Genomic DNA, 26394 nt, shown 5'->3' on the forward strand with positions numbered 1-26394 from the left:
AGAAAGAGGCAGTCATAGTAGGAACACAAATGAAAAACCTCCCTTCAAACCCACAGAATGATTTACATTTGTGCGTACTTAGATTCTATGACTGCGTAAGTGGCATCATCTTACCGCTAGAGTCAGACTGCATGGGTTCCAACTTTGCCACTTACTAGCTGTGTAACCTTGGCCAGTTACTTAAGCTTTGGCCTGTGCCCGTTTCCTCATCTGTAAAATGGGGATAAATAACAATACACCTACCTCTTGGGTTGTTGTGAAAATTGAATGAGTTAATATATGTATGTAGAATGCTTAGAACAGTACCTGGCACATAGTAAACACTCATTGTTAGTTATTATTGTTCAGGCTATTTTACAGTTGCCCGTGGGTAATCCTAACCCTAATTCTCCTCTCCAGCTACACATTAATATATTAAACTCCTCTATCCTTAACAAATTAGTATCAGTTAGATACGCAGGAGAAGAGGCATTTGGCAGGGCCAGAAAGGTTTGAGTCCTGAAGCAAAATGATTACATCAAACTATCCACTATTTCCCCCCTCACCCACCCCTGCATCTTCATTCTGTCCTTCAATTCCTCATCCACCCTCTTCTCTCTCAGGTCCTAAATCAAGGGCAAGACAGTGGTATTAGGGATAAGGGGAACTTGTTGGCAAGCATCTTAGTTGGCTGGTGTAGTGAAAAGGGTATCAGGACTATACTCAAAAGACCTAGATCGGTATCCTTGTGTCACCTCTTACTGGCCTCTCTGAGCTTCAGTTTCCTTTTCTGCAGAATAGGGATAAAAATCCTACCCCTTGGGTCTGTCGTGAAGTCTATATGTGTGAAAGTGTGTTGTAAACTATTAAGTATTATAGATGAGTTAATTATTATGAAACTAATTGAACATGGAGCCTTGTGGTTTTGTCTGATTATAGGTTACTGTCCTCCATAACCTGTTCTCCCTGTACCTACTTGGCCCTTTAAAGCAGGAGGTGGTTGCAGTGGGGAAGCCGACTAAGGAAGGGTTACATTGCAAGAGGTAAGTATTTGAACTCTTTGGACGTGCGGAGTAGGTGGGGAGTACAACTGTAAGCTGGAATGCAGGGCATTAAAGGTGGCAGACCGGGTGTGTACGGATTCCTGTAAGAGTTTGAGACTGAATACAAACCTGTAGGTCATCAAGAGTTTGGGATTACACCTGGGACCTGGTGTGCCACATTTTCCCAGCACCAACACCCATCTTAATTAGCCACCTCCCGCAGGATGCCCTGGGATGCTTGTTAAGGTCTCTCCGTCCACCTGGCTGGGGAATCACAGCAGGAACCAGCTGGCAGAGCTGATAGGCCAACGCTAGAGGGGGTGGGTGGTGCAGGAGGTAGTGCCGACCCAGGCTGTGGGTTTGAAACTCACCAGTCAGGAAGTGAAGTCGACAGACGGAAGGGCAGGCAGGGGAGGGGAGTTCTGGGGCGCAGCAGAAGAGGCCTTCTGGGGTTTGGGGGCTGCGGGGCCATGGGCTTCAGGGCCAGAGGTTGCTTTTAGCCCAGCAAGACAGATCTGGGCAACATGAATGCCCAGAGGCAGTTGGCTGTAGCTGCAGTGAGAGCAGAAGTCAGACGACATGAGGTGACCAGGCAGGCTCTAAGCTGCCTCAGGAAGCTGGCAGAGAGGGTGAGCGACCCTGAACTTCGGGACAGCATTCAGACCTCAGTGGACCGCATACGAGGTAAGAGAAGGATTAGCTCCCATCTTGGGTGTATTGGGGACCAGCAGGGGCATATAAGGGCTTGCTGGAGCATACAGCACTTCCCAATCAGCCACTTTCTAGTCCCCAAGATGGAGCTGGGACTCTGGGGGAAGAATATATTTGGAAAGAATGGAAAAAGACATGGGAGGTATCATTCTTCCTCTTTCCCCAACGCTGATCCTTCTCCCAGGGGATCAAAATACAGGTCACTGCTGAGCTGAACTTGACAATGGAGAAGTGGGTGAGCATGGGGAAGACAGGCCGTGACAGACCCATGGTAGACTTGGACCCTGCCTGGGGAGTCCGGGGCAGGAAGCAGTTTGGGGCAGGAGGTTCTGGGACTGGATAATGTGGTCATTCCCAGGACCCATGAAGGATCAGTGACCTCTTGTTCTCCAGCTGTAGAGAGAACACACACACACACACACACACACACCACAACAGATTGAAATACACCACGCAGAGTATCTCAGGCTCCCAGACATACACTAACGCTCACATAGCATGCTCTGCACAGCCGAAGTGCAAAGAAGTTCCAAAGACTCTCCTCGGTCCCCTCTCCTCCCCGTGCTCCCGTTCCTGTCGCCCCCCCCCACCACACCTTCCGCCCTTCGTCCTTAGTGCCATTAGAGCAAGTGATGACAACACAGGGAGGAAGTGCGGGTATAGCAACACCATCCGCCACATCCTCCTGCCCACCCCAGCCTTCAATCCTGTGGTGGGGCCCTGGCAGGAACAGCTTCTCTATCCACAAGGCCCCACCACTAAGGAACTGGTGGAACTGGAGGCCACCTCTGGTCTGGTGTCATCTAATTTGCCCCGAAGCTGCAAAGAGCCAATAAAAGCCGGCTACTTTGCTCATGAAAGGTGTCTGGGAGAAGCACATCCTCCATCATATCCTGGTCTCTTCCAGCCTCTCCATTCTTATCTGTTTACCTGGGTTGGGGTGGGGGGATGGGCAAGATACTGTTCTTTCCATCAAGGATACCTCCTGCCAGACCCCTCTGATAGTAGAGGCCATCAGAGCATAACTTGGGGAAGAACCAGTTTGGTTCAGGTTCCTAAGGGAACAGTCTGATTCCCTTCCCATTTCCTTTCTTCCAGTAGTGCCCCTCTCACCTCCTGTCCCCCACCATTTGCCAAGAACTATAGCTGATACCTTCCCTACAGCTGTTGGAAAGGCAGACCTAGGGGGCAGTGGCCCCATGGGGCCTCCTAGGGAGGAACTCCAAGCTCCACCCCAGCAGGAAAAGAAAAGGGTGGGGGAGGAAAGAGGTTTAGTCAGGTAGAGGAACTCAGTTTAGCTCTGGAGAGGAGGGAGTGAGGAGCGGTGGGGGCTGAACTCTTTGAGAAGACCACTCTTCATAAGTGATTTTTGTTCCACTCTAAGAGTCAGTATTCTGTTCCCATTGAACTTAAAGGAAAACTGAGGCCACCAAAGGAAGGAAGGAGAATTAAGCCAGAATCAGCAAATCTTCACCTTCTCTTTCAGAAAAGGCTGCTGAAGGGTCTTCTGTTCTGGGGATGGTGTCATCCTGACGCTGCGGTGGGAGGAGGGCTCTGGGGGGCGGTGCTGACCTCGGGACAGGTCCGCGGAGGGAAAGGGCACCCAGCATCCTGGTACTGCCCCCCTACCTTACCCCCTACCAGGCCGAGCATGCCGCTGGCTTCAGCCTCCGAGAGCCGCCCACAGCAGCACTTATTATAGTCTCCGCTGCGTCAGGAGGGTGGGACGCCAAATTAGGGGAACGCTGAGACTCCCCAAGTCCCAGGGAGGGGTCTCCAAGGCTGAGAGGAGGCCCCCTCTACGCCCACCCCACAACTGCCGGTCTCAGCCTCTGTCCCCCATCGGCCTACCCCCTTCAACCTTCTCCCTGGGCTGGAGGACAGTAAGCCTTCAACTCCAAGGTCCCTAAAGGGGTGGAGGACACAGAGCAGACGTTTTCCATTCTTTCTGTCTGTCTCCTCTTTAACCTTCTAAAAAAGCCCCACCCCGGAAACCTCAGGAGATTGAATGGAAACCCAGAAGAGGCCTGTACCCTCTGCCTCAACTGAGGGCGGTCTTTATATTCGGGGCGCTAAATACCCCACACGTGGGTAACCAGGTGTGAAGGTGGTGCCTCCATTAACCCCAAATCCCCTGGCGGGTGCCCCCGCCCACCATACACACCGATCCTCCTCTCTGCTTATCCCCGCTGTTTCTGAGGCACTCTTGGAGCTACGGTTGCTATGGAGACCGGATGAATTTTGGTATGGGGGGTGGTGTCAGTCTGTAGACGTATTCCTTCTCCTTCCACCCCGAGCTGGAGTCTTTTGACTCACTTTTCGGCCTGTGTTCCCCGACTCCTCAGATCTTTCCCCTCCTGAGGCACCCCCTCCTTCCACCCACCCTGCTAAGTTCCATGTTTGTCCCCATCCCCAGGGAACACTTTCCAAGTTCACTTTGGGACAGTTAGGCTCAAGTACGGCCCAGTCAATGCACCGCGTATGGAGGGTGGGGGTGAGCGAGGGGGCTGGGTCATGGGGAAGGGGACTCGTGCAAGTACCTGGGGGAAACAAGGGGTCCTGGGAAAGAGATTTCAGGGCTCCCCACTTTCCCACATCAGCTTCCCCAGAGTTGGCAGTGAACCCGCATTTGCTCCGTTTTCTCCGAGGATCGTCCACCCATACACCGATCTTTACTCTCGCGCCTAAATGTCATACACAACAGTAGCGCTCCCTGACCGGGGTGTGCTAAGGGAGGGTGCTGGAGTGTTGGAGTAGGTGAGTCCAAGTTCCAAGAAATCCAGCCCAGGATTTGGGAGGGAAATCCAGTCCTGGATTTTGCACCGCCTTCGCAGACAGCCGTGCTGGGGGAGAGAAGGTGCGGGGGGAGATAGAGTGGGGAGGGGGGCCGGGGGCCGCCTCCTCCTCACTGTGAGGGGAGCGCCCGGACACAGCGCGCATCCGGACCAAGCCGAGCCCCGGCGAGCCCCCCAGACCCTGCGCCCGGATCTCACGCCCGTCCTCTCCTAGACCCCAGACCCGTGGGTGCCCACCCCCTCCGGCTTCCCTCCTTCCTCCCCCGCCGGCGCCTGTATCTCCATCCCCAGCATCCTCCCCGCGCCCCTGCGAATCCCCCGCACGACCAGCCCCATTAGCTTCCCACCCTCCTTAAGACCCCCTCTCCGACCCCCCATCCGCGGCCCCTGCCCCTTGAGTCCCCATCCCCAACGCCTCCCCCGCACCGGTTCTTCTCCCTAGCCTCGGGTTCCTCTTTTCTGCCCCCTTTTCCTCCCTCTCCCCTCTTTGCCCCTCTACAGTCCTCCCCGCCCTCCCCCGCCCATCTCAGCGCCGCCACCCAGGCCGGGGTGCGGGGTCCGGCGCGCCTCCCTGGAGCAGCACCAAGGTCCCGGGGCTCCAAAGGGGTGGGGGGGCAGGGCGGGGAGCATGGGGAGGGGGCGCCCCGTGTGATGGGAGGGGGGCGCAAGCGGAGGCGGCGGCGGCGGCGGCGACAGCGGAGCCGGGCCGGGGGCTCAGCGGGGTCCGGGGGCTGGGGGCAGCGAGCAGGGCGGCCCCATGGCCGGGCCCCCCTGAGGCAGTCCGGGGGAGTCCCCTCCCCTCCCCAGCTCGGGGGTCTCGGGGCCCCATGAGCCGGGGCGCGGGCGCGCTTCAGCGCCGGACAACGACCTACCTCATCTCGCTGACCCTGGTCAAGCTCGAGTCGGTGCCTCCGCCGCCGCCTTCTCCGTCTGCGGCCGCAGCTGGTGCCCCGGGGACCAGAGGTACCGAGACCGGGGATCCTGGTAGCCCCCGAGGCGCGGAGGAGCCGGGCAAGAAGCGGCACGAGCGTCTCTTCCACCGGCAGGATGCGCTGTGGATCAGCACGAGCAGCGCGGGCGCCGGGGGCGCCGAGCCCCCCGCCCTGTCCCCGGCTCCGGCCAGTCCGGCCCGCCCCGTCTCCCCGGCTCCCGGCCGCCGCCTCTCCCTCTGGGCCGCCCCTCCCGGGCCCCCACTCTCCGGGGGGTTGAGTCCCGACCCTAAGCCCGGGGGCGCCCCCACCTCCTCCCGGCGCCCCCTGCTCAGCAGCCCGAGCTGGGGGGGTCCGGAACCCGAAGGCCGGGCGGGCGGCGTCGTCCCCGGTTCTTCCTCCCCGCACCCCGGCACCGGCAGCCGGAGGCTCAAGGTGGCGCCTCCTCCGCCGGCTCCCAAGCCTTGCAAGACCGTGACCACCAGTGGCGCCAAAGCCGGCGGGGGCAAGGGCACCGGTAGCCGCCTGTCATGGCCCGAAAGCGAGGGCAAGCCCAGGGTCAAGGGGTCAAAGAGCAGCACCGGGACTGGAGCTTCTGCCGCTGCTGCTGCTGCTGTCACCGCCGCCGCCGGGGGAGGGGGAGCGGCAGCCACGACCGCAGGTGGGGTCGGGGCTGGCCCCGGAGCCCGCGGGAAGTTGTCCCCTCGGAAAGGCAAGAGTAAGACCTTGGACAACAGTGACTTGCACCCGGGACCGCCTGCTGGCTCTCCTCCTCCGCTAACCGTCCCAGCAACCCTGGCTCCAGCCGCTGCTGCCACCGCCGCCTCCGCGCTGCCCACTGGGCCTGCACCTCCAATCACTCTGGAGCCTCCAGCTCCGGGGCTGAAACGGGGCCGGGAGGGGGGCCGAGCATCCACTCGAGATCGCAAGATGCTCAAGTTTATCAGCGGCATCTTTACCAAGAGCACAGGGGGGCCTCCTGGCTCCGGACCTCCTCCAGGACCCCCGGTCCTGTCTTCTGGCAGCGGGTCTAGGGAGCTGCTGGGTGCAGAGCTCCGCGCTTCCCCTAGTGAGTAGGACCAGGGCCAGAGAACAGCGAGGGGAGGGCACCTGAAATGCTCAGCTTGGGGTGGGGGAGCGGTGTGCAGGACTGACTTAGAGAAGCTTCTTTCTTGGGTGGGTGGATGAACCAGGCTCAATTCTCTGCCAAGGACTGGGGCAAAGGATGAGAGGTCCTGGAGAGGGGTGAGTAGGCATTGCGGGACATGAGAGAAGACTTGATTTCAGAGGGACTCAGAAAGCCTCAGAGCTTTCTGGGAAAATAATGCCCTTGGTCAGCGTGGCTGTAGGAAATTGCTCCCAGAGAAGCCCCAGACCCCACTTCCAGCCTCAGCTGGACTCTGGGAGATGGAAACTGGGCTTTGCCTTACCCAGAGGAACACTGAAGGTGAAAGGGATGAGGAAGCCTCAGTTTCTCCTGAGCACTTGGGGTAGGTGGCATGAGCGTGACCTTGCAGGCAGCTTCTCGCCAGGGACAGGTCTTTTCCTGGGCCGAGAGCAGGCTAGCGAGGCAGCAGGGAGGCAGTGGGTTTCTTTCCAGGCAGTGAAGGCTGATTGGGCAGTACGGGAGTACGTGGGGGCTGGAACATGCTGAATACTTGAATGTGAAGGGAGAGGGGCTGATAGGAAGCCTCACTTCCCCCACCGCCCACCCCGGCCCCCTAGCAGCATTGAAACCCGCAGGGGACCGACCACGAGTGACTCAGGGGGGTGGAACTGCTGCAAAGGCAATCCTTACCCCTGGAGACTTGGGAGAGGGTGCGGAGAAAGTAGTGTCTTTTTGCGAGGAGGGGGGTGTCTTTATTTATTTATTTTCTGGAAGAGAGAGGCGAGGGCGTCTTGGTTCAGCTCACACTCCCGGGAGAGGAGGCGGGTCCGAGAGCGCGGGCGGCCCCCGGGGTTTGGCTCTGGTGCGGGTGGGAGCAGATGGCTCCGGATCCCAGAGTTCCCGCCGCAGCTGCGGCGCCCCGGGAACGTCCGGCTAGTGTCAGGCGCGGGGGCTGGACCCGGCGGGCGGAAGGAGCATCCTTCCCTCCCCCGTGCCCCCCATCCCTCCCCAGGCCTGTGGCTTCTCTCGGCCAGGGAGTGGAGCCCTTTCCCACCGTTCTCTTGGAGGGTGCTTGTGGGAAGGGTATGGGAGAGGGAGGTATAGAAAAAATCCAAGCTCCGTTTCTTGGGCTGTGGGGAGGGGTCAGGGCCACCGTGCCGTTGACCTTGAAAAGGGGGAAGGATATCCTCACCTCAGTTTCTGTCCTGTGAAATGGAGATTGAGGAAGACCCACTCCCTTCTATGTCCCAGCCCCTCTTCCTGAGATCTGCCCTGAGAATCTGTCAGGCCGGTGGAGAGGACACCTTTTCTCCTTCCAGAGGGAAGAACCCGCCACGATCAGAGCCTTGGTCCCTCGATCTGGAGCAGGGACCTACGTTTGGGGATATGCTTAAAGGGAGATGCCAACCGAAGTATTTTTGTCTTGCTGGCTCCGTTGCTAAGCAACCACTGAGCGGCAGCAACAGCTGTGGGGAGAGTGGCTAGGATGGGAGGACTGGGGACCACTCTCAAACCTAGCCTTTCCACACAGCTCTCCAGCCCAGGCTGGGCAGCTACAAAAGGAGGAGGGCGAGCTGAGGGTTGGGAGCCCTCCTTGGCCTGGAGCATCCCCTCTTACAACTTTTCCGTTACAGAAGCTGTGGTCAATAGCCAGGAATGGACTTTGAGCCGCTCTATTCCTGAACTGCGCCTGGTAGGTAACCCAGTCCCCTTGTCTGTATGAAGATTGACCTCCCCGCCCCAACCCCGCCCGCCACTGAACTCTCAACTCTCTCTTCTTCACCTCTTCCCTTCCCTCTCTGTGAGAATGGGGAATAGTTTTCCAGTTCTCCTGAGATTCTACCTTCATGGCACCTTCCTAGGACTTGATACATCCGCACAACCTTTTCTTCTATAGTCTCCCTTCTTCCTGCTTGTCCATGGTCCTCTTCCAGGCTACTTATTTCTGACATCTCCCCTCTAGCCCTTCATGTTCTGTTGCCTAGAATTGGGTAAAATTTTCCAACTAGTGCCCAGAGCTGTGACATGCCCCCCACCAGACATGCATCTAGTATGTTTCCTAAACAACACAACACCAAAAAAAAAAAAAAAAAAAAAAGGTACTGAGTTGTTGACATTCTTCAGCTTGTTGTACACTTCCAGCTTGAGATCATCTCTTACACATGCATGGCCTGATCCTCCCAAATGCTGTCTCCTGACTGACTGTCAGCCAGGCCCTGTAGGACCCTGCTTGGATGATTTAACACTGCCAGTCCCTTTGAGTTCTCTGGAGTGTCCAGACTCAATCATCCTCCTTTCTCTTAATTCCTGCAATCTCTGTTCTACAACCTTGTCCTCAGGGTGTGCTGGGTGATGCCAGGAGTGGGAAGTCATCGCTCATCCACCGATTCCTGACCGGTTCATACCAGGTGCTGGAGAAGACAGAGAGTAAGTTCTCAGGAGCCATAGTAAGCTAAGGATTGGGGTCAGGGATCCAGGCAGTGTGATCAATGACTATGCAGGTATGGAGACCAGAAGGAAGAATGAGGCCAGAATAGCTAAAGTACAAGGAGAATGGGGAGGTTTGGTGACTGTGACCTCTGACCTCCTACCACATCCAACTCTTCTGGACAGGTGAGCAGCACAAGAAAGAAATGTTAGTGGATGGACAGACACATCTGGTGTTGATCCGAGAGGAAGCTGGGGCACCTGATACCAAGGTGAGGGATGAGATGATGGGGTAGGCAGGTGGGCTGGGGTCAGCACTAGCCAAAGGAGAGGGCTCTGGTTTCCCAGGTCTCCTTGGGAATAGCATCCAGAGGAGTGGACCTGTCTGACCATCCATTTGCTCCCTCACGCTCCGCAAGTTCTCAGGCTGGGCAGATGCTGTGATCTTCGTCTTCAGCCTGGAGGATGAGAACAGTTTCCAGGCCGTGAACCGTCTTCATGGGCAGCTGAGCTCCCTTCGGGGGGAGGGACGAGGAGGCCTGGCCCTGGCATTGGTGGGGACACAAGGTAAGGAGGGGCTGGGGAAGTGCTGCTTTCAGGGGAGTTCCTACTGGGTATCACCCAACATAGGTGAGAGCTTGGTAATGTGTGGACACGGCTACTTGGACTCCAGTAACCCTCTGGAAGGAGCCTCATCTCCAAATAACTTCAGTAACCCTCTGGAAGGAGTCTGGTCTCCCAAATAAGAGAGTCATTAAACCAAGCATAAACTTACCAAGGTCTGAGAGAGAAAAGAGGACTCTCCAGGATGGAAGGGACAGCTACAGTGGCAGTCCTCATTCCTCTGAGATGTCACCTACCTTGTGTTCCTCACGCTGCCATTTCCTGATGCCACCACCATGGTAAATACAGTGAAAACCTCAGGCCCTAGTGTGGCTAGAAAGCCTTCTGCATCTTCCCCTTGCTACAGCTGGGTCAGGCTGACACTTTTCAAAGGAACTTATCTAAAAACAAAGAGAAGACACAAATGAAATGATGGAGAAAACACAGAGAGGGCCACCAGGCCATCTTTTCCAGCAGAGCCAGGAAAAGCTTCTCCAGTACCCACCTGTATGAAGCCGGCAGGACTTTCTGTCTGGATGCCTATCTTGCAGGTGGCTGCTTCCACCTGTCGCTCGCCTCCTGCTTTCTTGCTGCAGGTGAACAGTCCACCTGTTATCCGTGGACATTCAACCTCTTCCTGGTTCATATGCCAGGTGTCCTCCCACTCAGCTCAGGGTTCATTGAGTTTGCAAGGCTGGGTGACTGTCACTCATGAGTCTCAGCCATTTCAGACCTTACCAGGACGTTCTGTTCACCTCTGGAGTATTCTTTGAAGACACTCACACAGAGCTAACCCACCCTACTCATGCTGCAGCTGGGCATGTGAGCTGGGCTCAGCGTCCACAAAAGGCTTATATGCTCCCATTGCACTGGGTCATAGGAGGGATATTTTCTCATACCCTGTCCTAGTGGTCCCAGTCTAGGACTAGAGCCCAAGAGAAAGGAAAGCAGCAGAGTGGGGATGGGGCCCCCTCATCCAGTCCTCCCCCTTTCTTGTCCCCTTAGACCGGATCAGTGCTTCCTCCCCTCGGGTTGTGGGCGATGCTCGTGCCAGGGCTCTGTGTGCCGATATGAAGCGCTGCAGCTACTATGAGACTTGTGCAACCTATGGGCTCAATGTGGACCGGGTCTTCCAAGAGGGTGAGTGTGGCGATCCCCACATATGTGGGAATCAGGGAGCCGGGGACTAGGATATTCTTGGAGGTCACACATCCAGGCCTCTCTCTGTGAGTGACAGGAAATTAACCTGCATAGGAGGGAGGAGGGACCAGGGAGGTCAGAGAAGGTTTGCTTCATAGCCACAGGTCCTTTTGGACAGGAGGAGCTGGCTAGGCTACAGGTGGCATGAAGGCCACAGTGACAAGGAAGTTGGGACCTATGTTATCTCCTGGGGAGTTCTCAAAGCTGGGCAACGAAGGGTGGTCTTGGGTATCTGCCCCGCTCATTCCTCCTCCTCCCCCTCCCCTCAGTGGCCCAGAAGGTGGTGACCTTGCGCAAACAGCAACAGCTTCTGGCTGCCTGCAAGTCCCTGCCCAGCTCCCCAAGCCACTCAGCTGCTTCCACTCCTGTAGCTGGGCAGGTGAGTTGGGTTTTCAGGGTCCACAGAGGGGCCGGTAGGAATCAGAGGAAGGGCTGGTGATCCAAGGACAGGTACAGAGAACCCAAGGAGGTTGCGGGGGGCAGATGGAAATGGCAGTGATACCATTTGTAGAAAGTGCGTTGGACTGGAAATCAACCGGGCTTGAAACACCCTTTGCAGCGTCCTTGAGCAACTCACCTAAACGTCACAAGGTTGTCGGGAACATTGTATGGCATAATACTTGTGAAGTCAACCTCTGCGAAATCTAAAGCACTGTGACAGTGCTAGTGAGGAGTTTTAGTATTAATGGTAATACAAATAAATGGTGATGAAATGAAGGAATATCTCAAATTCCTCAGAGCTAGATGTAACTGTAGCTTGGTGGGGGGGGCATCTCAACTGTTCTGACCCCTCCATCTGCCTGCAGGCTAGTAACGGGGGCCACACTAGCGATTACTCTTCTTCCCTCCCATCCTCACCCAACGTTGGTCACCGGGAGCTCCGAGCTGAGGCAGCTGCCGTGGCTGGATTGAGCACCCCAGGGTCCCTGCACCGGGCAGCCAAGCGCAGGACCAGCCTTTTTGCGGTATTGGACATTCTAACCTCCTGTCATCCTGTCCTCTGTTACCTGCCCATCTTCCCTCATCCCTAGACCTCTCTGTTGGGCCCTTCTTCATCTGTCTTCCCTGTCCTTTCGTCAGCATATCCCTCTATCCACCCTCTAACTGATGCCAGTAACCATTCCAGAATCGTCGGGGCAGTGACTCTGAGAAGCGGAGCTTGGACAGTCGGGGAGAGACGACGGGGAGTGGGCGAGCCATCCCCATCAAACAGGTGGGTGGCCCAGGGACCGGGGGCAGGCTGGGGGTAGGTGCTCTTAACTGGTTTTCTCCCATATGCCTCTTTCCGTTCTCCAGAGCTTCCTACTAAAGCGAAGTGGCAACTCCTTGAACAAAGAATGGAAGAAGAAATATGTGACCCTGTCCAGTAATGGCTTCCTACTCTACCATCCCAGCATTAATGTAAGTGCTAGAGACTGGCTGGGCCACACTGGCTGGCCTTGGATGCACTTCTAGCTCTCCCAGTCTGTGCCTCTGACAAACACCAACATCGGTTCTGGGAAGCGCTAGTCCTATTCTTTTCAGTTTAGCAAACATCTGTTAGGCACCTACCATGTGCCCATGCAGGAGATGGAAATGTAAATACATCTCCCTAGGACTTGCAGTCCAGTGGGAGAAATGGAGGAAGGACCTCCACCTGGCCTGCCATTCGGGGATGCTTTCTGGAGGAGACAGTGCTGGGCCCGGTCTGTTGGGCTCATCCCCTAGAGCTCATCCCAACCAGTCCGCTCCTAGAGCCCCCCTCCAGCCCTTCTCTAGCCGATATTATTGGCTGCTTCCCAGCACCACTGAGGACCCCAACCTTCCCTATACTCTCAACCCCTATACTGCCGCAGGATTACATCCACAGTACCCATGGCAAGGAGATGGACTTGCTACGAACAACAGTCAAAGTCCCCGGCAAGCGGCCACCACGGGCCATCTCTGCTTTTGGCCCCTCAGCCAGCATCAATGGGCTGGTGAAGGACATGAGCACTGTCCAGATGGGGGAAGGCCCTGGTGAGTGGGGCTGATGACAAAGGGGCAGGAGAGGGGCCAGGGCTAGGGGTAGTAGGGAAGAAGGGAGTGGGACTGGTTAAGCGGGAAGGTGGGTGATGAAGAGGGACCATGGAAGGAGTGGGGCCCAGAGACTGAGTAGCTCACTGAGGATTTATCTTCTTCCCCTTCTGACAGAAGCCACCACTCCTACCCCAAGCCCGAGCCCCAGCCCCAGTTCCCTGCAGCCACCACCAGACCAGACATCTAAGCACCTGCTGAAGCCAGACCGGAATTTGGCCCGAGCCCTCAGCACTGGTCAGTGAGGACTCACCCTCCTTCCACTGTCTTCCAGATCCAGATGGGATGCAGTGGGAAGTGAAATTGGGGTGGGAGCTTGGAGGCTGAATGCATGAGTGGACACCTTGAGCATCAACTGGGTGCCCAGGCACCCAGCTCAGTCATACCATGTTTAGCATAATGGCTAACACAACTGGGTTCTAGAGCTAAGCTGCCTGAACTTGAACTTGAATCCTGGCTTGCCACTTGGGCAAGTTACTTGCCCTCTCCACACCTCAGTTTCCTCATCTGTAAGAGGGAGATAATAGTTTCTACCTCAGACAGTTGCTTTGAGGCTTATACTGAGAACATGGTCAGCACATAGCCAGCCATCAATGTTTGGAATGTTTGGAAATACGTATTTTTAAAAAATAGCAAGTAACATTGTAACAAATGGTCCTCACAACAACTTTGTCGGGTCAAGATTATTATCCCCATTTTAGGGATGAAGAAACTGAGGCTCAGAAGATTAAGTGACTTGCTCAAGGTCTCAAGGCCAGTAAGTGGCAGAGCCAGGATCTGAGTACAGGTCTGACTCTAAACCACTCATCTGCCCTCCTCCCCAGGAATGATCAAGGGGGACCTCCTAGAGAGGGTTGGCTGAGGAGGGCGACCCTAAAATGCCAAATCTAGTTCAGGGGAGACAGGCTATGGAGAAATCAGGAAATCTCTGGAGGGGGCAGCTGAGGCAGCTGTGTCCCCCTCCCTAAGACTGTACCCCATCTGGAGACCTGAGCCCCCTGAGTCGGGAACCCCCTCCTTCTCCCATGGTGAAGAAGCAGAGGAGGAAAAAGTTGACAACACCATCTAAAACTGAAGGCTCGGCTGGGCAGGCTGAAGGTGAGGCCCTGGTGGACAGTTCTACTCCCACCCTGGACCCTCACCCCGAAACTCCAGATCCCTGACCTCACTCCTGCAGGAGGAGGAAAAGTGCCTGCGCTGAGTGCTTGACTATGATTACCACTCTGCACATTATTCAGTGAAAAATGGATGGATGCCCCTCAGCCCCTGTCCTTCCTCCCATTCCCCAGCCAATGCCTTTTACCCCAGTAGTCCCCAGCCCGTTCTCAGTGACCCCCCACGTCTGCAGCTCCTGCCCCCCCTCCTAATGACCCTCTCATTCCTGTTGCTGCCCTCAACTCTGCTTGTCACCCCAGCCCCTGCACCCAGAAGGCCCCACAACCCCCAGGGACTCAGCCCCTGACCTCTGTGTCCCCCACTGACCCCCAGGGACTCAGCCCCTGACCTCTATGTCCCCCACGACTCCTCAGCTCCTGGGCTCTGACCACCCAGCTCCTGTTCTCAATAACATCCTGTGATTGCCAAGCTCCCCCAACAGCCTTTGACTACAATGATACCCATTCCTGCCCCTAGTGACTCCCCCCAGATCCTTGAGACTCCCTCTGAACCCCAGGGACCCCTCACCCCAGGCCTGTGAACTCCTGTCCCCTTTCCCCGTGTTCACTCAGATGCTGGCCATCCCTTCCCCTCCCAGAGACCCGGCTCCTCACTGGTCATGATAACCAGTCCCCACCGCCCCTGCTCTCTGCCGGGTGCTCAGACCCGGGTTCCAGATCTGCCTACTGTCATGGCTCTTGGCTTCCGCTCTACTCTGCTCCGGGGCCACTGACTTTAGTTCTGCTTTCTCTCCCCATCTGTCTGTCCTGCTTTGTCTCTGGAACTGTCTGTCACTATCTCTCTCTCCATCTGCCTCTTTTTCTTCTTTCTTCGTCTCTTTCTCTCTTCTGCTCTTCATTCTGTCTCTATCTCCTTCGCTTCGGGAAACCAGCCAAGCGCAAAATGTGGAAACTAAAATCCTTTGGTAGTTTAAGAAATATTTATAAAGCAGGTAACAAGCGGGGAGCTGGGTGGGGCGCTCAGCTGGGGTGCAGAGGGGCGGGGGTGCTCCTGCCTTCCCCTGCATGTGCTCGGGCTTCCTGCTCTCCCCCACCCTCTGCTTCCCCAGTGACTCTGCCCCACTCCCAGGGGCTTGGGATGGATATCAGGGAGGAAGAGGGTTTGGGGAAGGCAGCTCCTGTTTGAATTCTGTCCCTCATGACCCCATCCCATCCCCCCACCCAGAGGAAAACTTCGAGTTCCTGATCGTGTCCAGCACTGGTCAGACGTGGCACTTTGAGGCAGCCAGTTTTGAGGAGCGGGACGCCTGGGTTCAGGCCATCGAAAGTCAGATTCTAGCCAGTCTGCAATGCTGTGAGAGCAGCAAGGTCAAGGTAATGGGTCGGGGGTCGGGCGGAGAGCAGAGGTGAGTGTCTGAGGAGTCCGGATAAAGGCTCAGAGGGAGAGTCAGTACTAACCCCAACCCTTCCTGCAGCTGCGCACAGATAGCCAAAGCGAAGCCGTGGCCATCCAGGCGATCCGGAACGCCAAGGGGAACTCTATCTGCGTGGACTGCGGGGCCCCCAGTGAGCGCAAGGGAGCAGTGGAGGGACGTGGGAGGGAGTGTGGTTCGCTGGAATTGATGAATGCTGGGGTGCCCGTGCTGCTCGGCCAGGAGCTGACCCCTGCGTTCCGTCCCCAGACCCCACGTGGGCCAGCTTGAACTTGGGCGCACTCATCTGCATCGAGTGTTCTGGCATTCACCGGAACCTGGGCACACACCTGTCCCGCGTTCGCTCGCTCGACTTGGACGACTGGCCGCGGGAGCTGACCCTGGTGCTGACAGCCATTGGCAACGACATGGCCAATCGCGTGTGGGAGAGTGACACGCGGGGCCGTGCCAAACCCACGCGGGACTCTTCGCGGTACGCGTGCAGGAGAGGGGTAGGGGAGACTTAGTGTGTGCGGCTCCCGAGAGGGTCCCCTGGGTAGGGAGCAGAGGTCCTGGGTGCGGGGTCCCTAGAGCCCTTCCCGTTGATCCCTGGTCCTGCAGGGAGGAGCGTGAGTCATGGATTCGCGCCAAGTACGAGCAGCTGCTGTTCCTGGCGCCGCTGGGCACTTCCGAGGAGCCGCTGGGCTGCCAGCTGTGGGCCGCGGTGCAGGCCCAGGACGTGGCCGCCGTTCTCCTGCTTCTGGCCCATGCGCGACACGGGCCGCTCGACACCAGCCCAGAGGACCCGCAGCTTCGCTCCCCACTTCACCTGGCGGCCGAACTCGCCCACGTCGTCATCACGCAACTGCTGCTATGGGTACGTGAGCGCGGAGATGGTAAAGGGGTCTCTGAGGGCTCCGTCTGGCAAACAGCCAGGCGCGGGAGAGCCCGAGGGCCCCACAGGGACCCTGGAAGTGGGCCCGGCGATCCCGGCGAGCCGGCGGGCGGGGATTGGCCCCGGGGACGCTCCGTAACACGGCCGTCTCCGCCCTTTAGTACGGCGCCGACGTGTCCGCCCGCGACGCGCAGGGCCGCACGGCGCTGTTCTACGCCCGTCAGGCTGGCAGCCAGCTGTGCGCCGACATCCTCCTCCAGCACGGCTGCCCGGGTGAGGGCGGCAGCACAGCCACCACCCCCAGCGCGGCCACCACCCCCAGCATTACCGCCACGCCCAGCCCCCGTCGCCGGAGCAGCGCCGCCAGCGTGGGCCGAGCCGACGCCCCCGTCGCGCTGGTATAGTTGCGCCGCCGGAGAGACACCCCCTACCCCACCACGGGCCGGGCACGACCACACTGGGTGGACCGCTGGACAGATGCACCCACTCACCTCTCCAATCCGCACCCCGTCCCATGGGAGCACTTCTTACCCCCCCCCCCCCAAGAGGGCACAGCCCCCACGCCTCCCAGAAGACACAAACTCACCTCCCTCTCCCCAACGAGGCATGGAGACCCCATCTTGACACGCTCCCTCTCCACTGTTTGCACCCTCGGATTGCTCTGGGTCTACCCTCTGGGTGTTGGCGGGAGGGGACGCCCCCGTCGCGGTCCCTGCTCCTGGCCGTTTGGATGTGCCCGCTCGCGCCCCCTAGGGGTGGGGGAAAAGACCCAGTCCTGCCTGTGCTCGACAGTCCCACGGCGCGCGAGCACTTACCCAGGCTGGCTCCTGGGGCGACGTCACGCCACAGGGAGGGGTTAGTAAGTGGGAGGGCTAGCCCTGGGACTTGAGGCCAATAAGGGGGACCCTACCCTTTCTATGCTAATCTCACTGCCCAGTGAAGGGGGAAGGGCAGCGAGGGGCAGGACCCCTGCTGCCCATGGGGGTAGGGGGTCCCCAACCCTTTCCGTGAAAGGGACCATGAGGAGTGGAAATCAGGACGTTCCCCCCACATCCACCCATGGATGGAAGCTAGAGGGTCGGGGGAGCCTAAAGCTTGGGTCCCTCCTCACTACCATCTCGGGAGGGAGAAGGGATGGAGCAGGAGCGGGCTAAGGGGGACTTGGGAGGGGCCTTGTAATTTATTGCTTTGTTCCCCAACAAGGGGGCGGGGGCGGGCAGGGCTTGGGGAGGGCGTTTCAGGGTAGGGGAAGCCAAGGGTGGGCAGAGGGTGGGGTGGGGTGGGGTGCTCTCGGGTTGTGAGTGTCTGTGACCGTGACTGCGTACCTGTGACTGTGCAGCGCCCGTGGTGATCTGGGGTAGGCGGCACCCCTACAATGGGACCCCTCCCCCACTGTTCTTCCTGTCCAGACCCAGCCCTCAACCCCAGGATCCCTCCCAGCCAGGGTTAAGAGAATGTGAGGTGGCTGGGAGGGTCTCCAGGCCCCCTGCCTCATACCCGGAAAGGGGGTGCTGGGGTGAATTTACCTGGCCCAGCCCCGCCTCCCTCAGTCAACCCAGCCCTTGGGCCGTCTGTGTCAGTGGTTTCCGGTATTTTTTTTTTTTTTCCTGGCTAAAATATTTTGCAAAGGACCAGGTAACTGGGGAGAGGAGAGGGGCGGGGGCAGGGGGGGAATACCGCCCCTCATCTCCTCCAAGGCAGGTGGTGTGAATCTTCTTCAACAGCAATTAAAGAGGAAGTGATTTTGTCTAGGGGGTGAGCTGCTGGTCTGTTTTTGAAGAGTTGGGTCAGGGAATGGCCTTGATCAAGGTGGGGAATTGGAGGTGGGAGAGGGCCAGGGAGGGTGCCTCCTGCTGGGGCTGGTGTCAGGGCAGTATCCAAGGGCGTGGAGGCAGTAGGTCAGATGCTCCATCATGTACAACAAACAGTTCCAGGTTCATGTAGTGGAAGGAGACAGGCAGGTCAGGGCAACAGTGGGGACCCAGGGAGCAGAGGAGTCACTAACTCCCAAGATAACTCCTGTTTTGGGAAGGAGTTGGGGTGTGGAGCTTAGAGAAGAGGACAGGGGAGGGGGGCTGCTGGAGGGGTGAGAAGATAGAGTAGCTTTGGTTAAGAGCAGGAACTTTGGGGTCAGATCTGATTTTGACACTAGTACCTCCACTTCATAGTTAGGTGATCTTGGGCAGGTTACCTTGGTGGCATCTGTTTATTTGTAATCTGAACAATATCTGTTCAGAGGGCACCTGGTAGGGGCTCCAACATCAGTCCTGGAGGACTGCCCCAGGCCAGCCTACCCACTTCGAGCACCTGGTACCAGAAGTAGAGCTTTATTGTAGGGGTCCCTCTCCTGGCAGGGAGGGAAGGGATGGAAGGTCTCCCAATCACAGATGTCCCTGGCGTCACAAACTCCATGTTCAGCTGAGGCAGACATTTGCCCACCCCCATGTCATGCACAGGACTGCAAGGACACAGCAGCCTGAGGCCGGCGCAGCCGCCAAGAGCTGCAGCATCTCGTGGTTCAGCATATAGGCAGTCCCGCTTTTCCTTGCATGCAGCTGAAAGCATGTGACCTGGTAGAGGGACCGGCGGGGGGCGGGCGGGCGGCGGGGGGCCAGCAGCCGGCACGGGCTGGGCAAAGCCACACACATGTCAGCTACCTTGACAAACCAGTCTGTGGCCCAGCGTCCTCCGGTAAGGTTGGTTCTGGCCCTCTGCACCCCTCATCCCCACGAGGGACATTCAGTTGCAGGTGCACCACTGAGCTGGTGGCAGGAACAGGCCCAGATCCCACTCACATGGGAGGCCCGGGTTCTACAGGGCCCTAGGCTGGGTGACCACCTAGCACAGCACCCTGACCCAGGAAAAGGTGGATTCAGAGTTGCAGGTGCAGTAACAGGTGCAGATGCAGGCATATGGTCTGGGAAGGCAAAACCTTCCCAGAGGAAGAGAGGCAAGTAGCAAAGAAGCCTCAACTGGAAGACCCAGCCACCCCTCCCCTCTTTCATCAGAGACCCTGGACTCCCCCACTCCATCCCCACTTTCCTTCTTGGTGGCAAAAGCTCCCTCCCTTCCTCAGTAGCTCAAGAGTGTGAGAGACTATGGGGAGGAAACAAGGACCCTGGAGAGAATGAAATGACCTCAGGGAACCACAGGCCAGCGGGAAGTTCCTTTCGGTTCCTACCAGAGAAAGGTGGTCAAGGTGTCAGCACCCAATCAAATCCCCACACTAAGTACTCCACTGGCTCCTTTTTGTCGTGGGCTGCATCTTGGCCTGTGGGAAATGTGAAGGGTGGTCATGGGTGGGGTGACAGAACACTGAGCCCTTCAGACTGTAGCTGAATAGGACTCTAGAAGGGGACTCCCTGGGAGCTGAAGGGGAGCTGCTGCCCCTTAACATCCACGCCATCTTCCCAGCTCCCCATGGTGTCCTCACCTGGATTCCTGCTGCCGTTCGCCATCCCCTCTTCCTCACCCCCTCCTGGTTACCATCTGTCAGACACCCTGCTCCCCTCCTCTTGTGTGCCTTAGCACAGCTGGGAGTTTTACCAGAAGCCAAAGGAAAGTAAAAAGGAATTTATTATTGAAAGTACAATGATTAAATCTAGTGAGGTCTCTAGAACTCTATTTTCTTGATTATTTATTTATTTTTATTTTCTACTGAAGTACAGTTGATTTACAGTGTTGTGTTAGTTTCTGGTAAACAGCAAAGTGATTCAGTTACATATATATATATTCTTTTTTGTATTCTTTTCCATTATAGTTTATTACAGGATATTGAATATAGTTAGTTCCCTGTGCTATACAGTAGGACCTTGTTGTTTATTTTATTTATAGTGGCTTGTGTCTGCTAATCCCAAACTCCTAATTTATCCCTCCCCCACCCACTTTCCCCTCTGTTAACCATAAGTTTGTTTTCTGTTTTGTAAATAAGTTCATTTGTATCTGTTTTGTAAATAATTTCATTTGTATCACATTTTAGATACATAAGTGATATATGATATTTGTCTTTCTCTTTCTGAGATATGTATATATACATATATATGTATATACCCCACATCTTTTTTTTTTTAATTAATTTGTTTTTGGCTGTGTTGGCTCTTCGTTGCTGCACGCGGCCTTTCCCTAGTTGTGGCGAGCAGGGCTACTCTTCGCTATGGTGCGTGGGCTCCTTCTCATTGTGGTGGCTTCTCTTGTTGCAGAGTACTGGCTCTAGGCGCGCACGCAGGCTCAGTAGTTGTGGCGCGTGGGCTTAGTTGCTCCGCGGCATGTGGGATCTTCCCGGACCAGGGCTTGAACCTGTGTCCCCTGCATTGACAGGCAGATTCTCAACCACTGCGCCACCAGGGAAGCCCCATATCCCACATTTTCTTTATCCATTTATCTGTCAGTGGACATTTAGGTTGCTTCCATGTCTTGGCTATTGTAAATAGTGTTGCAATGAACATTGGGGTACCTGTATCTTTTGGAATTAGAGTTTTCTCTGGATATATGCTCAGGAGTGTGAATGCTGGATCACATGGCAACTCTATTTTTAGTTTTTTAAGGAACCTCCATACTGTTTTCCATAGTGGCTGCCGCAAGATACATTCCCACCAACAGTATAGAAGGGTTCCCTTTTCTCCACACCCTCTCCAGCATTTATTATTTGTAGACTTTTTTAAATGATGACCATTCTGACCGGTGTGAGGTGATACCTTACTCTAGTTTTGAGTTGCATTTCTCTAATAATCAGCAATGTTGAGCATCTTTTCATATGCCTATTGGCCATACGTATGTCTTCTTTGGAGAAATGTTTATTTAAGTCTTCTGCCCATTTTTTGATTCAGGTTTTTTTTTGTTGTTGTTTTTTATTGAGCTGTATGAGCTGTTTGTGTATTTTGGAAGTTAAGCCCTTGTTGGTTGCCTCATTTGCAAATATTTTCTCCCAGTCCATAGGTTGTCTCTCCGTTTTGTTTATGGTTTCCTTTGCTGTGCAAAGTTTGATTAGGTCCCATTTGTTTTATTTTTGCTTTTATTTCTATTGCCTTGGGAGAATAACCTAAGAAAACATTTCTATGCTTTATGTCAGAGAATGTTTTGACTGTGTTCTCTTCTAGGAGTTTTATGGTATAATGGCTTATATTTAAGTCTTTAAGCCATTTTGAGTTTATTTTTGTGTATGGCGTGAGGGAGTGTTCTAACTTCATTGCTTTACATGCAGCTGTCCAGCTTTCCTAACACCACTTCTGAAGAGACTGTCTTTTCTCCATTGTATATTCTTGCCTCCTTTGTCAAAGATTAATTGACCATAGGTGTATGGGTTTATTTCTGGGCTCTCTTTTCTGTTCCATTGATGCATATGTCTGTTTTTGTGCCAATACCATGCTGTTTTGATTACTGTAGCTTTGTAGTATTGTCTGAAGTCTGGTAGGTTTATGCCTCCAGATTTGTTCTTTTTCCTCAGGATTGCTTTGGCAATTCTCTTATGGTTCCATATACATTTTAGGGTTACTTGTTCCAGTTCTGTGAAAAATGTCATGGGTAATTTGATAGGGATTGCATTAAATCTGTAGATTGCTTTGGTAGTATGGCCATTTTAACACTATTAATTCTTCCAATCCAAGAGCTTGAGCTATATTTCCATTTCATTGAATCATCTTCACTTTCCTTTATCAATGTTTTATAGTGCTCAGCATGTTAAGTCTTGGTCAGGTTTATTCCTAAGTTGTTTTTTTTTTTTTTTGATATGATCTTAAAAGGGATTTTTTTTTTTTTTTTTTTTTTTTTTTGCGGTACGCGGGCCTCTCACTGTTGTGGCCTCTTCCGTTGCGGAGCACTGGCTCCAGACACGCAGGCTCAGCGGCCATGGCTCACGGGCCCAGCCGCTCTGCGGCATGTGGGATCATCCCAGACCGGGGCACGAACCCGTGTCCCCTGCATCAGCAGGTGGACTCTCAACCACTGCACCACCAGGGAAGCCAAGTTCTAGTAGTTTTTGTGTGGAGTCTTTAGAGTTTTCTATATATAGTATAATGTAATCTGCATAAATGAGTTTTACCTCTGTCCTTCTAATTTGGATACCTTTTATTTCTTTTCCTTGTCTGAGTGCTGTGGCTAGGACCTCCAATACTATAGAAGTGGTGAGCGTGGGCATCCTTGTCTTCATCCAGATTTTAGCGGGAAGGGTTTCAGCTTTTCACCATTGAGTATTATGTTGGCTGTGGATTTGTCATAAATGGCTTTTATTATGTTGAGATATGTTCCCTCTGTACCTACTGTGGTAAGGGTTTTTAATCATGAATGGATGTTGAATTTTATCAGATGCTTTTTCTGCATCTATTGAGATGATCATATGGTTTTTGTCTTTTCTTTTGTTGATGTGGTATATCACATTGATTGTGTGTGTTGAACCATCCTTGTGACCTTGGGATGAATCCAACTTGATTATGGTGCATGATCTTTTTTATGTGTTGTTGGATTCGGTTTGCTAATACTTTGTTGAGAATTTTAGCTTATATGTTCCTCAAAGATATTGGCCTGTAATTTTCTCTTTTTGTAGTGTCCTTGGTTTTGGTATCAGGGTGGTGGAGGCTTCATAGAATGACTTTGGGACTGTTCCCTCCTCTTCAATCTTTTGGAAGAGTTTGAGAAGGATCAGTACAAGTTCTTCTTATGTATGTTTGGTAGAATTCCCCCAGTGAAGCCATCTGGTCATGGACTTTTGTTTGAAGGGGGTTGGTTTTGTTTTGTTTTGTTTGTTTTGTTTTTTTAATTACAGATTCTGTTTCACTTAGGGATTGGTTTCTTCAAATTATCTATTTCGTTTTGATTCAGTTTTGGTGGATGTATGTTTCTAGAAATTTGTCCTTCCACCTAGGTTGTCCAATTTGTTGGTATATAATTGTTTATAGTATTCTCTTATTTTGTTGGTATTTCTGCAGTATTGGTTATCTCTCATCTTTCATTTCTTATTTTGTATGGGTCCTCTCTGTTTTCTTCTTAGTGAGCCTGGCCACAAGTTTGTCGATTTTGTTTACCCTTTCAAAGAACTAGCTCTTGGTTTTATTGACTTTTTCTATTGTTTTTTAAATTTCTATTTTATTTACTCTCTGATCTTTATTATTTCCTTCCTTCTGCTGACTTTAGGTTTTGTTTGTCTTTCTTTTTCTAATTCTTTTAGTGGTAGGTTAGGTTGATTATTTGAGATTTTTCTTATTTTTTGAGGAAGGCCTGTATAGTTGTGAACTTCCCTCTAAGGACTGCTTTTGCTGCATCCCATAGATTTTGTATGGTTGTGTCTTCACTGTCATTTGTCTCAAGGTATTTTTAAATTTCCTCTTTGATTTCATTATTGACCCATTGGTATTTTTAATAGCATGTTGTTTAATCTCCACGTAATTTTTTCTTGTTTCTCTCTCTGTGGTTGATTTCTAGTTTCATGCCATTGTAGTCAGAAAAGATACTTGAAATAATTTCTTTCCTCTTAAATTTGCTGAGGCTTATTTTGTGTCCTAGTATGTGGTCTATCCTAGAGAATGTTCCAAGTGCACTTAAAAAAGAATGTGTATTGTTTTTTGTTTTTATTTTTTGGATGTAGTGGCCTGAAGCTATCAATTAAGTCTAACTGTAGAACTCCATTTTCTGATGCTGTTAAGGTTCTACCCTTATCAAATCAAAGGTAACCCTCCTGCCCCAGCCTGTCCCCACTCTCCCATTCTAAATAGCTTCTGATTAGCTTTTGGTATTCCTTCTATGACTCTTGCCTCCAAGTACCATCTAGTCTCTTCAGAACTCAGCAGCTGGTTTATTATGTTACTGAACACCTCCTGTGGGCCAGGTACCGTGCTAAGAGTACAACACACCCTCTTATCTCATTCAGTCCTCACAACCAGCCAAGGCCAGTACAGTTACCCAGTTTACCCATGAGGATACAGCACTGGAAAAGTTAAAACAACTTGTCCAAGGCCCTACTAATAGTAAGTGGAGGGTGAGGATTTGGATCCAGCATTCTGACTGTAGCTGCACTTGCGATAGTGTCTTAGGTCTCTCCCCTCAAGATACACAAATGGATCTGGGAAGCAGGGTTTCAGAAGCCTACCTATTTGCATTTTTAAATAAAACAATTTAAGCGTAACTGGCCCAATAAGTACAAGACTGCTTTCAGCAAGAAAAGGGTCAACCTCATACAGCTTCCTTCAGCAACTGAATCCTTCTTTCCACTTTTGGAGACGTGGGAGTTCCATGCCCTCTATCCCTTACCCATGAGTCAGCGGAGTCTTCAGCAAAATGCTGCACACCTGAGAGATGCGGACAGAGCAAGGGGAGAAAGTGCGGGAAGCAGGGGACCTAGATTTGCACTTGGCAATGAGGAAGAGATGGAGACACCTAACCAGGCCTGCCTACCACTGGCATACTAGGAAGCTGGCCTGTGTGGGCAGCGGCCCTCTCTCTGGGCATGGCCAAAGGTAGATGTCTCTTCTGGGAAATGAAGTGGTATGGCTGGCAGGTAGTGGGATGGAGTCTGCAGCACTGTAGGAGAGCTTGGCAGGAGGCCCCTGTGGTGGGGTAACTCCGTGTGTACCTTGTGGCTCTCGGGATATAAAGGGGGAGAAGAGAAGGGACACCAGCACTGCAAGTGTTTCAGTCAGGGCCAGGCCAGCAGGCTTTGTTTCACCGTCCTGGTCTCTTCCTGCATACTCCAGCCCCACTGCTACTGCCGGGACTGTGGCGCACAGAATGGGATCAGAGAGCGTGCCCTCCAGCCTGAGAAGAACACCAAGTCTCCTCCCTACTGAGCCCCAAACCCACCTACCCCCTCCCAAAAGAAAAAAAAAGATTGATGGTGTGATGGTCCATTTCTTTATTTTGAAACCTGATTGTTCTAGAACATGGTGGGTGGATTCGCAGCCTACCCTTTTCGTGGGATTGTGTTAGAGGTGGTGGGCAACTTTCTTCCCATTTTCTCAGCAACAGAGAGAAGGTGCTTCAACTCAGAAGCACAGATTGTAGGGAACAGTGTGGAAAGGGAAAGGGGCAGGACATCCCAAGCCAGTCTGGGGGAAGGGGGAAGGCCCTCTGAACAGGTGTGAGGCAGGGGTGGGCGTGCCTCTTGGGGCCTGCTGACCGCCCCGCCCTTCTTGCTCCCCCTGCCCTACTCCACTCAAAAGATCTCACAGCGCTCTAGGTAGGGAGGGCAAAGGAACCCACAAGCTGGGAGACGACACGGGGGAAGCTGGGAGACGACACGGGGGAAGCCGGGAGGAAAGGACGCGGGTATGGGGAGAAGCCCAGGAGAGCAAATCTCACAGGCCTAGGAGGTCTTGAGGGCGCTCTCAGCAGTAGCAGCAGCGCTCAGCCCGAGGCCCCTGCACACCCCCAGGAGGGCCTCGAGGTCCACAGCTCACAGCTCAGCTCTCCTCTGCTGTTTTGCCTCAGGACCCCGGGGGTTTGGGGGGAAGGAGGCAGGGCCAGTCTAGGAAGACTCTGGACTCCGTGGCGAGCCAAAGGCGGTGGTCTCAGAAGTCAAATTCATCCAGGTCCCCCGTGCCCTCCCCGCCCCGAGAGCCCCACACCCGGCGGTAATTGCTCTCCAGCTCTTTCTGCCGCTGCCGCTCCTTCTGCGCCTCTTCAGCTCCCTGCACCTGGTGGGAGGGCACGGGGGGGGGGGGGGGGGGGGTGAGCGGAGGCCGAGGGAGGCCCCGGGCGCTGGAGGATCCGGGAGGGCGGGCAAGCATGGGGGAGGCAGGAGCCAGCGCACACATGGCTCGTGGGGCTCCGGCTGAGGGCCCGATGCCCAGAACCAATAGCCTCGTCTTACGGATGAGGAAACAGGCTGAGCCAGCGGCAAGGCTGGGAGGTGCCTGGAGGATTCTCAACCACACCCTCAACACCTCAGCTGGTTGCGGGACAGGGAAGGCTGGAGGTCCAGGACTCACGGGCGGGGCGCCTCTCACCAAGATATTGAAGAAAATCTCCTTGAGGTTTTTCGTGTCCTCATCAGTCAGCCAGCGCGCATCCTCCTCAGTCCCTTCAGTCCCCGGTCGGACAATTTTGATCTCAATTTTACCTGGAAAGGATTGGGACAGCCGGTGAATAGAGAGGAGGGGTGGGAGCTTCAGCACAGGTCCTCTGCCCCGGGGCCCC

The 26394-nt window shown here is 54.3% G+C and overlaps 2 protein-coding genes across 13 annotated transcripts in view; one reads left to right on the plus strand and one right to left on the minus strand.

Moving 5' to 3' along the window:
- Nucleotides 1–1546: 1546 nt before the first annotated feature.
- Nucleotides 1547–16801, plus strand: AGAP2 (ArfGAP with GTPase domain, ankyrin repeat and PH domain 2). 2 transcript variants are annotated; one of them, XM_065888404.1, is made up of 19 exons: nucleotides 5356–6526; nucleotides 8200–8258; nucleotides 8905–8992; nucleotides 9179–9264; nucleotides 9412–9559; nucleotides 10601–10735; nucleotides 11065–11174; nucleotides 11602–11760; nucleotides 11922–12008; nucleotides 12092–12196; nucleotides 12631–12793; nucleotides 12968–13087; nucleotides 13820–13948; nucleotides 14898–14957; nucleotides 15191–15339; nucleotides 15441–15531; nucleotides 15648–15870; nucleotides 15999–16254; nucleotides 16434–16801. In XM_065888404.1, exons 1-19 carry the CDS (start codon nucleotides 5356–5358, stop codon nucleotides 16674–16676), a joined length of 3582 nt encoding a protein of 1193 aa, XP_065744476.1. In that variant the 3' UTR covers nucleotides 16677–16801. The 2 variants fall into 2 exon arrangements, with proteins under 2 accessions (XP_065744477.1, XP_065744476.1); XM_065888405.1 differs by lacking the exons at nucleotides 5356–6526; nucleotides 14898–14957 and adding an exon at nucleotides 1547–1706 and having other exon boundaries at nucleotides 16434–16676.
- An 8295-nt stretch (nucleotides 16802–25096) lies between these two features.
- Nucleotides 25097–26394, minus strand: part of OS9 (OS9 endoplasmic reticulum lectin) — a 29564-nt gene continuing 28266 nt past the window's right edge. For 6 of the 11 annotated variants that reach the window (XM_065887914.1, XM_065887918.1, XM_065887917.1 and 3 more), the window contains 2 exons: nucleotides 26205–26317; nucleotides 25097–25892 (listed from right to left, as the gene is read on the minus strand). In XM_065887914.1, coding sequence (XP_065743986.1) covers nucleotides 25767–25892; nucleotides 26205–26317 — 239 coding nt within the window. In that variant the 3' untranslated portion in view covers nucleotides 25097–25766. The remainder of the gene's footprint in view (nucleotides 25893–26204; nucleotides 26318–26394) is intronic. The other 5 variants (XM_065887919.1, XM_065887916.1, XM_065887912.1 and 2 more) reach the window with 1 other exon arrangement.

Source organism: Phocoena phocoena, chromosome 11 (genome assembly GCF_963924675.1).
Source record: "Phocoena phocoena chromosome 11, mPhoPho1.1, whole genome shotgun sequence".
NCBI lineage: Eukaryota > Metazoa > Chordata > Mammalia > Artiodactyla > Phocoenidae > Phocoena > Phocoena phocoena.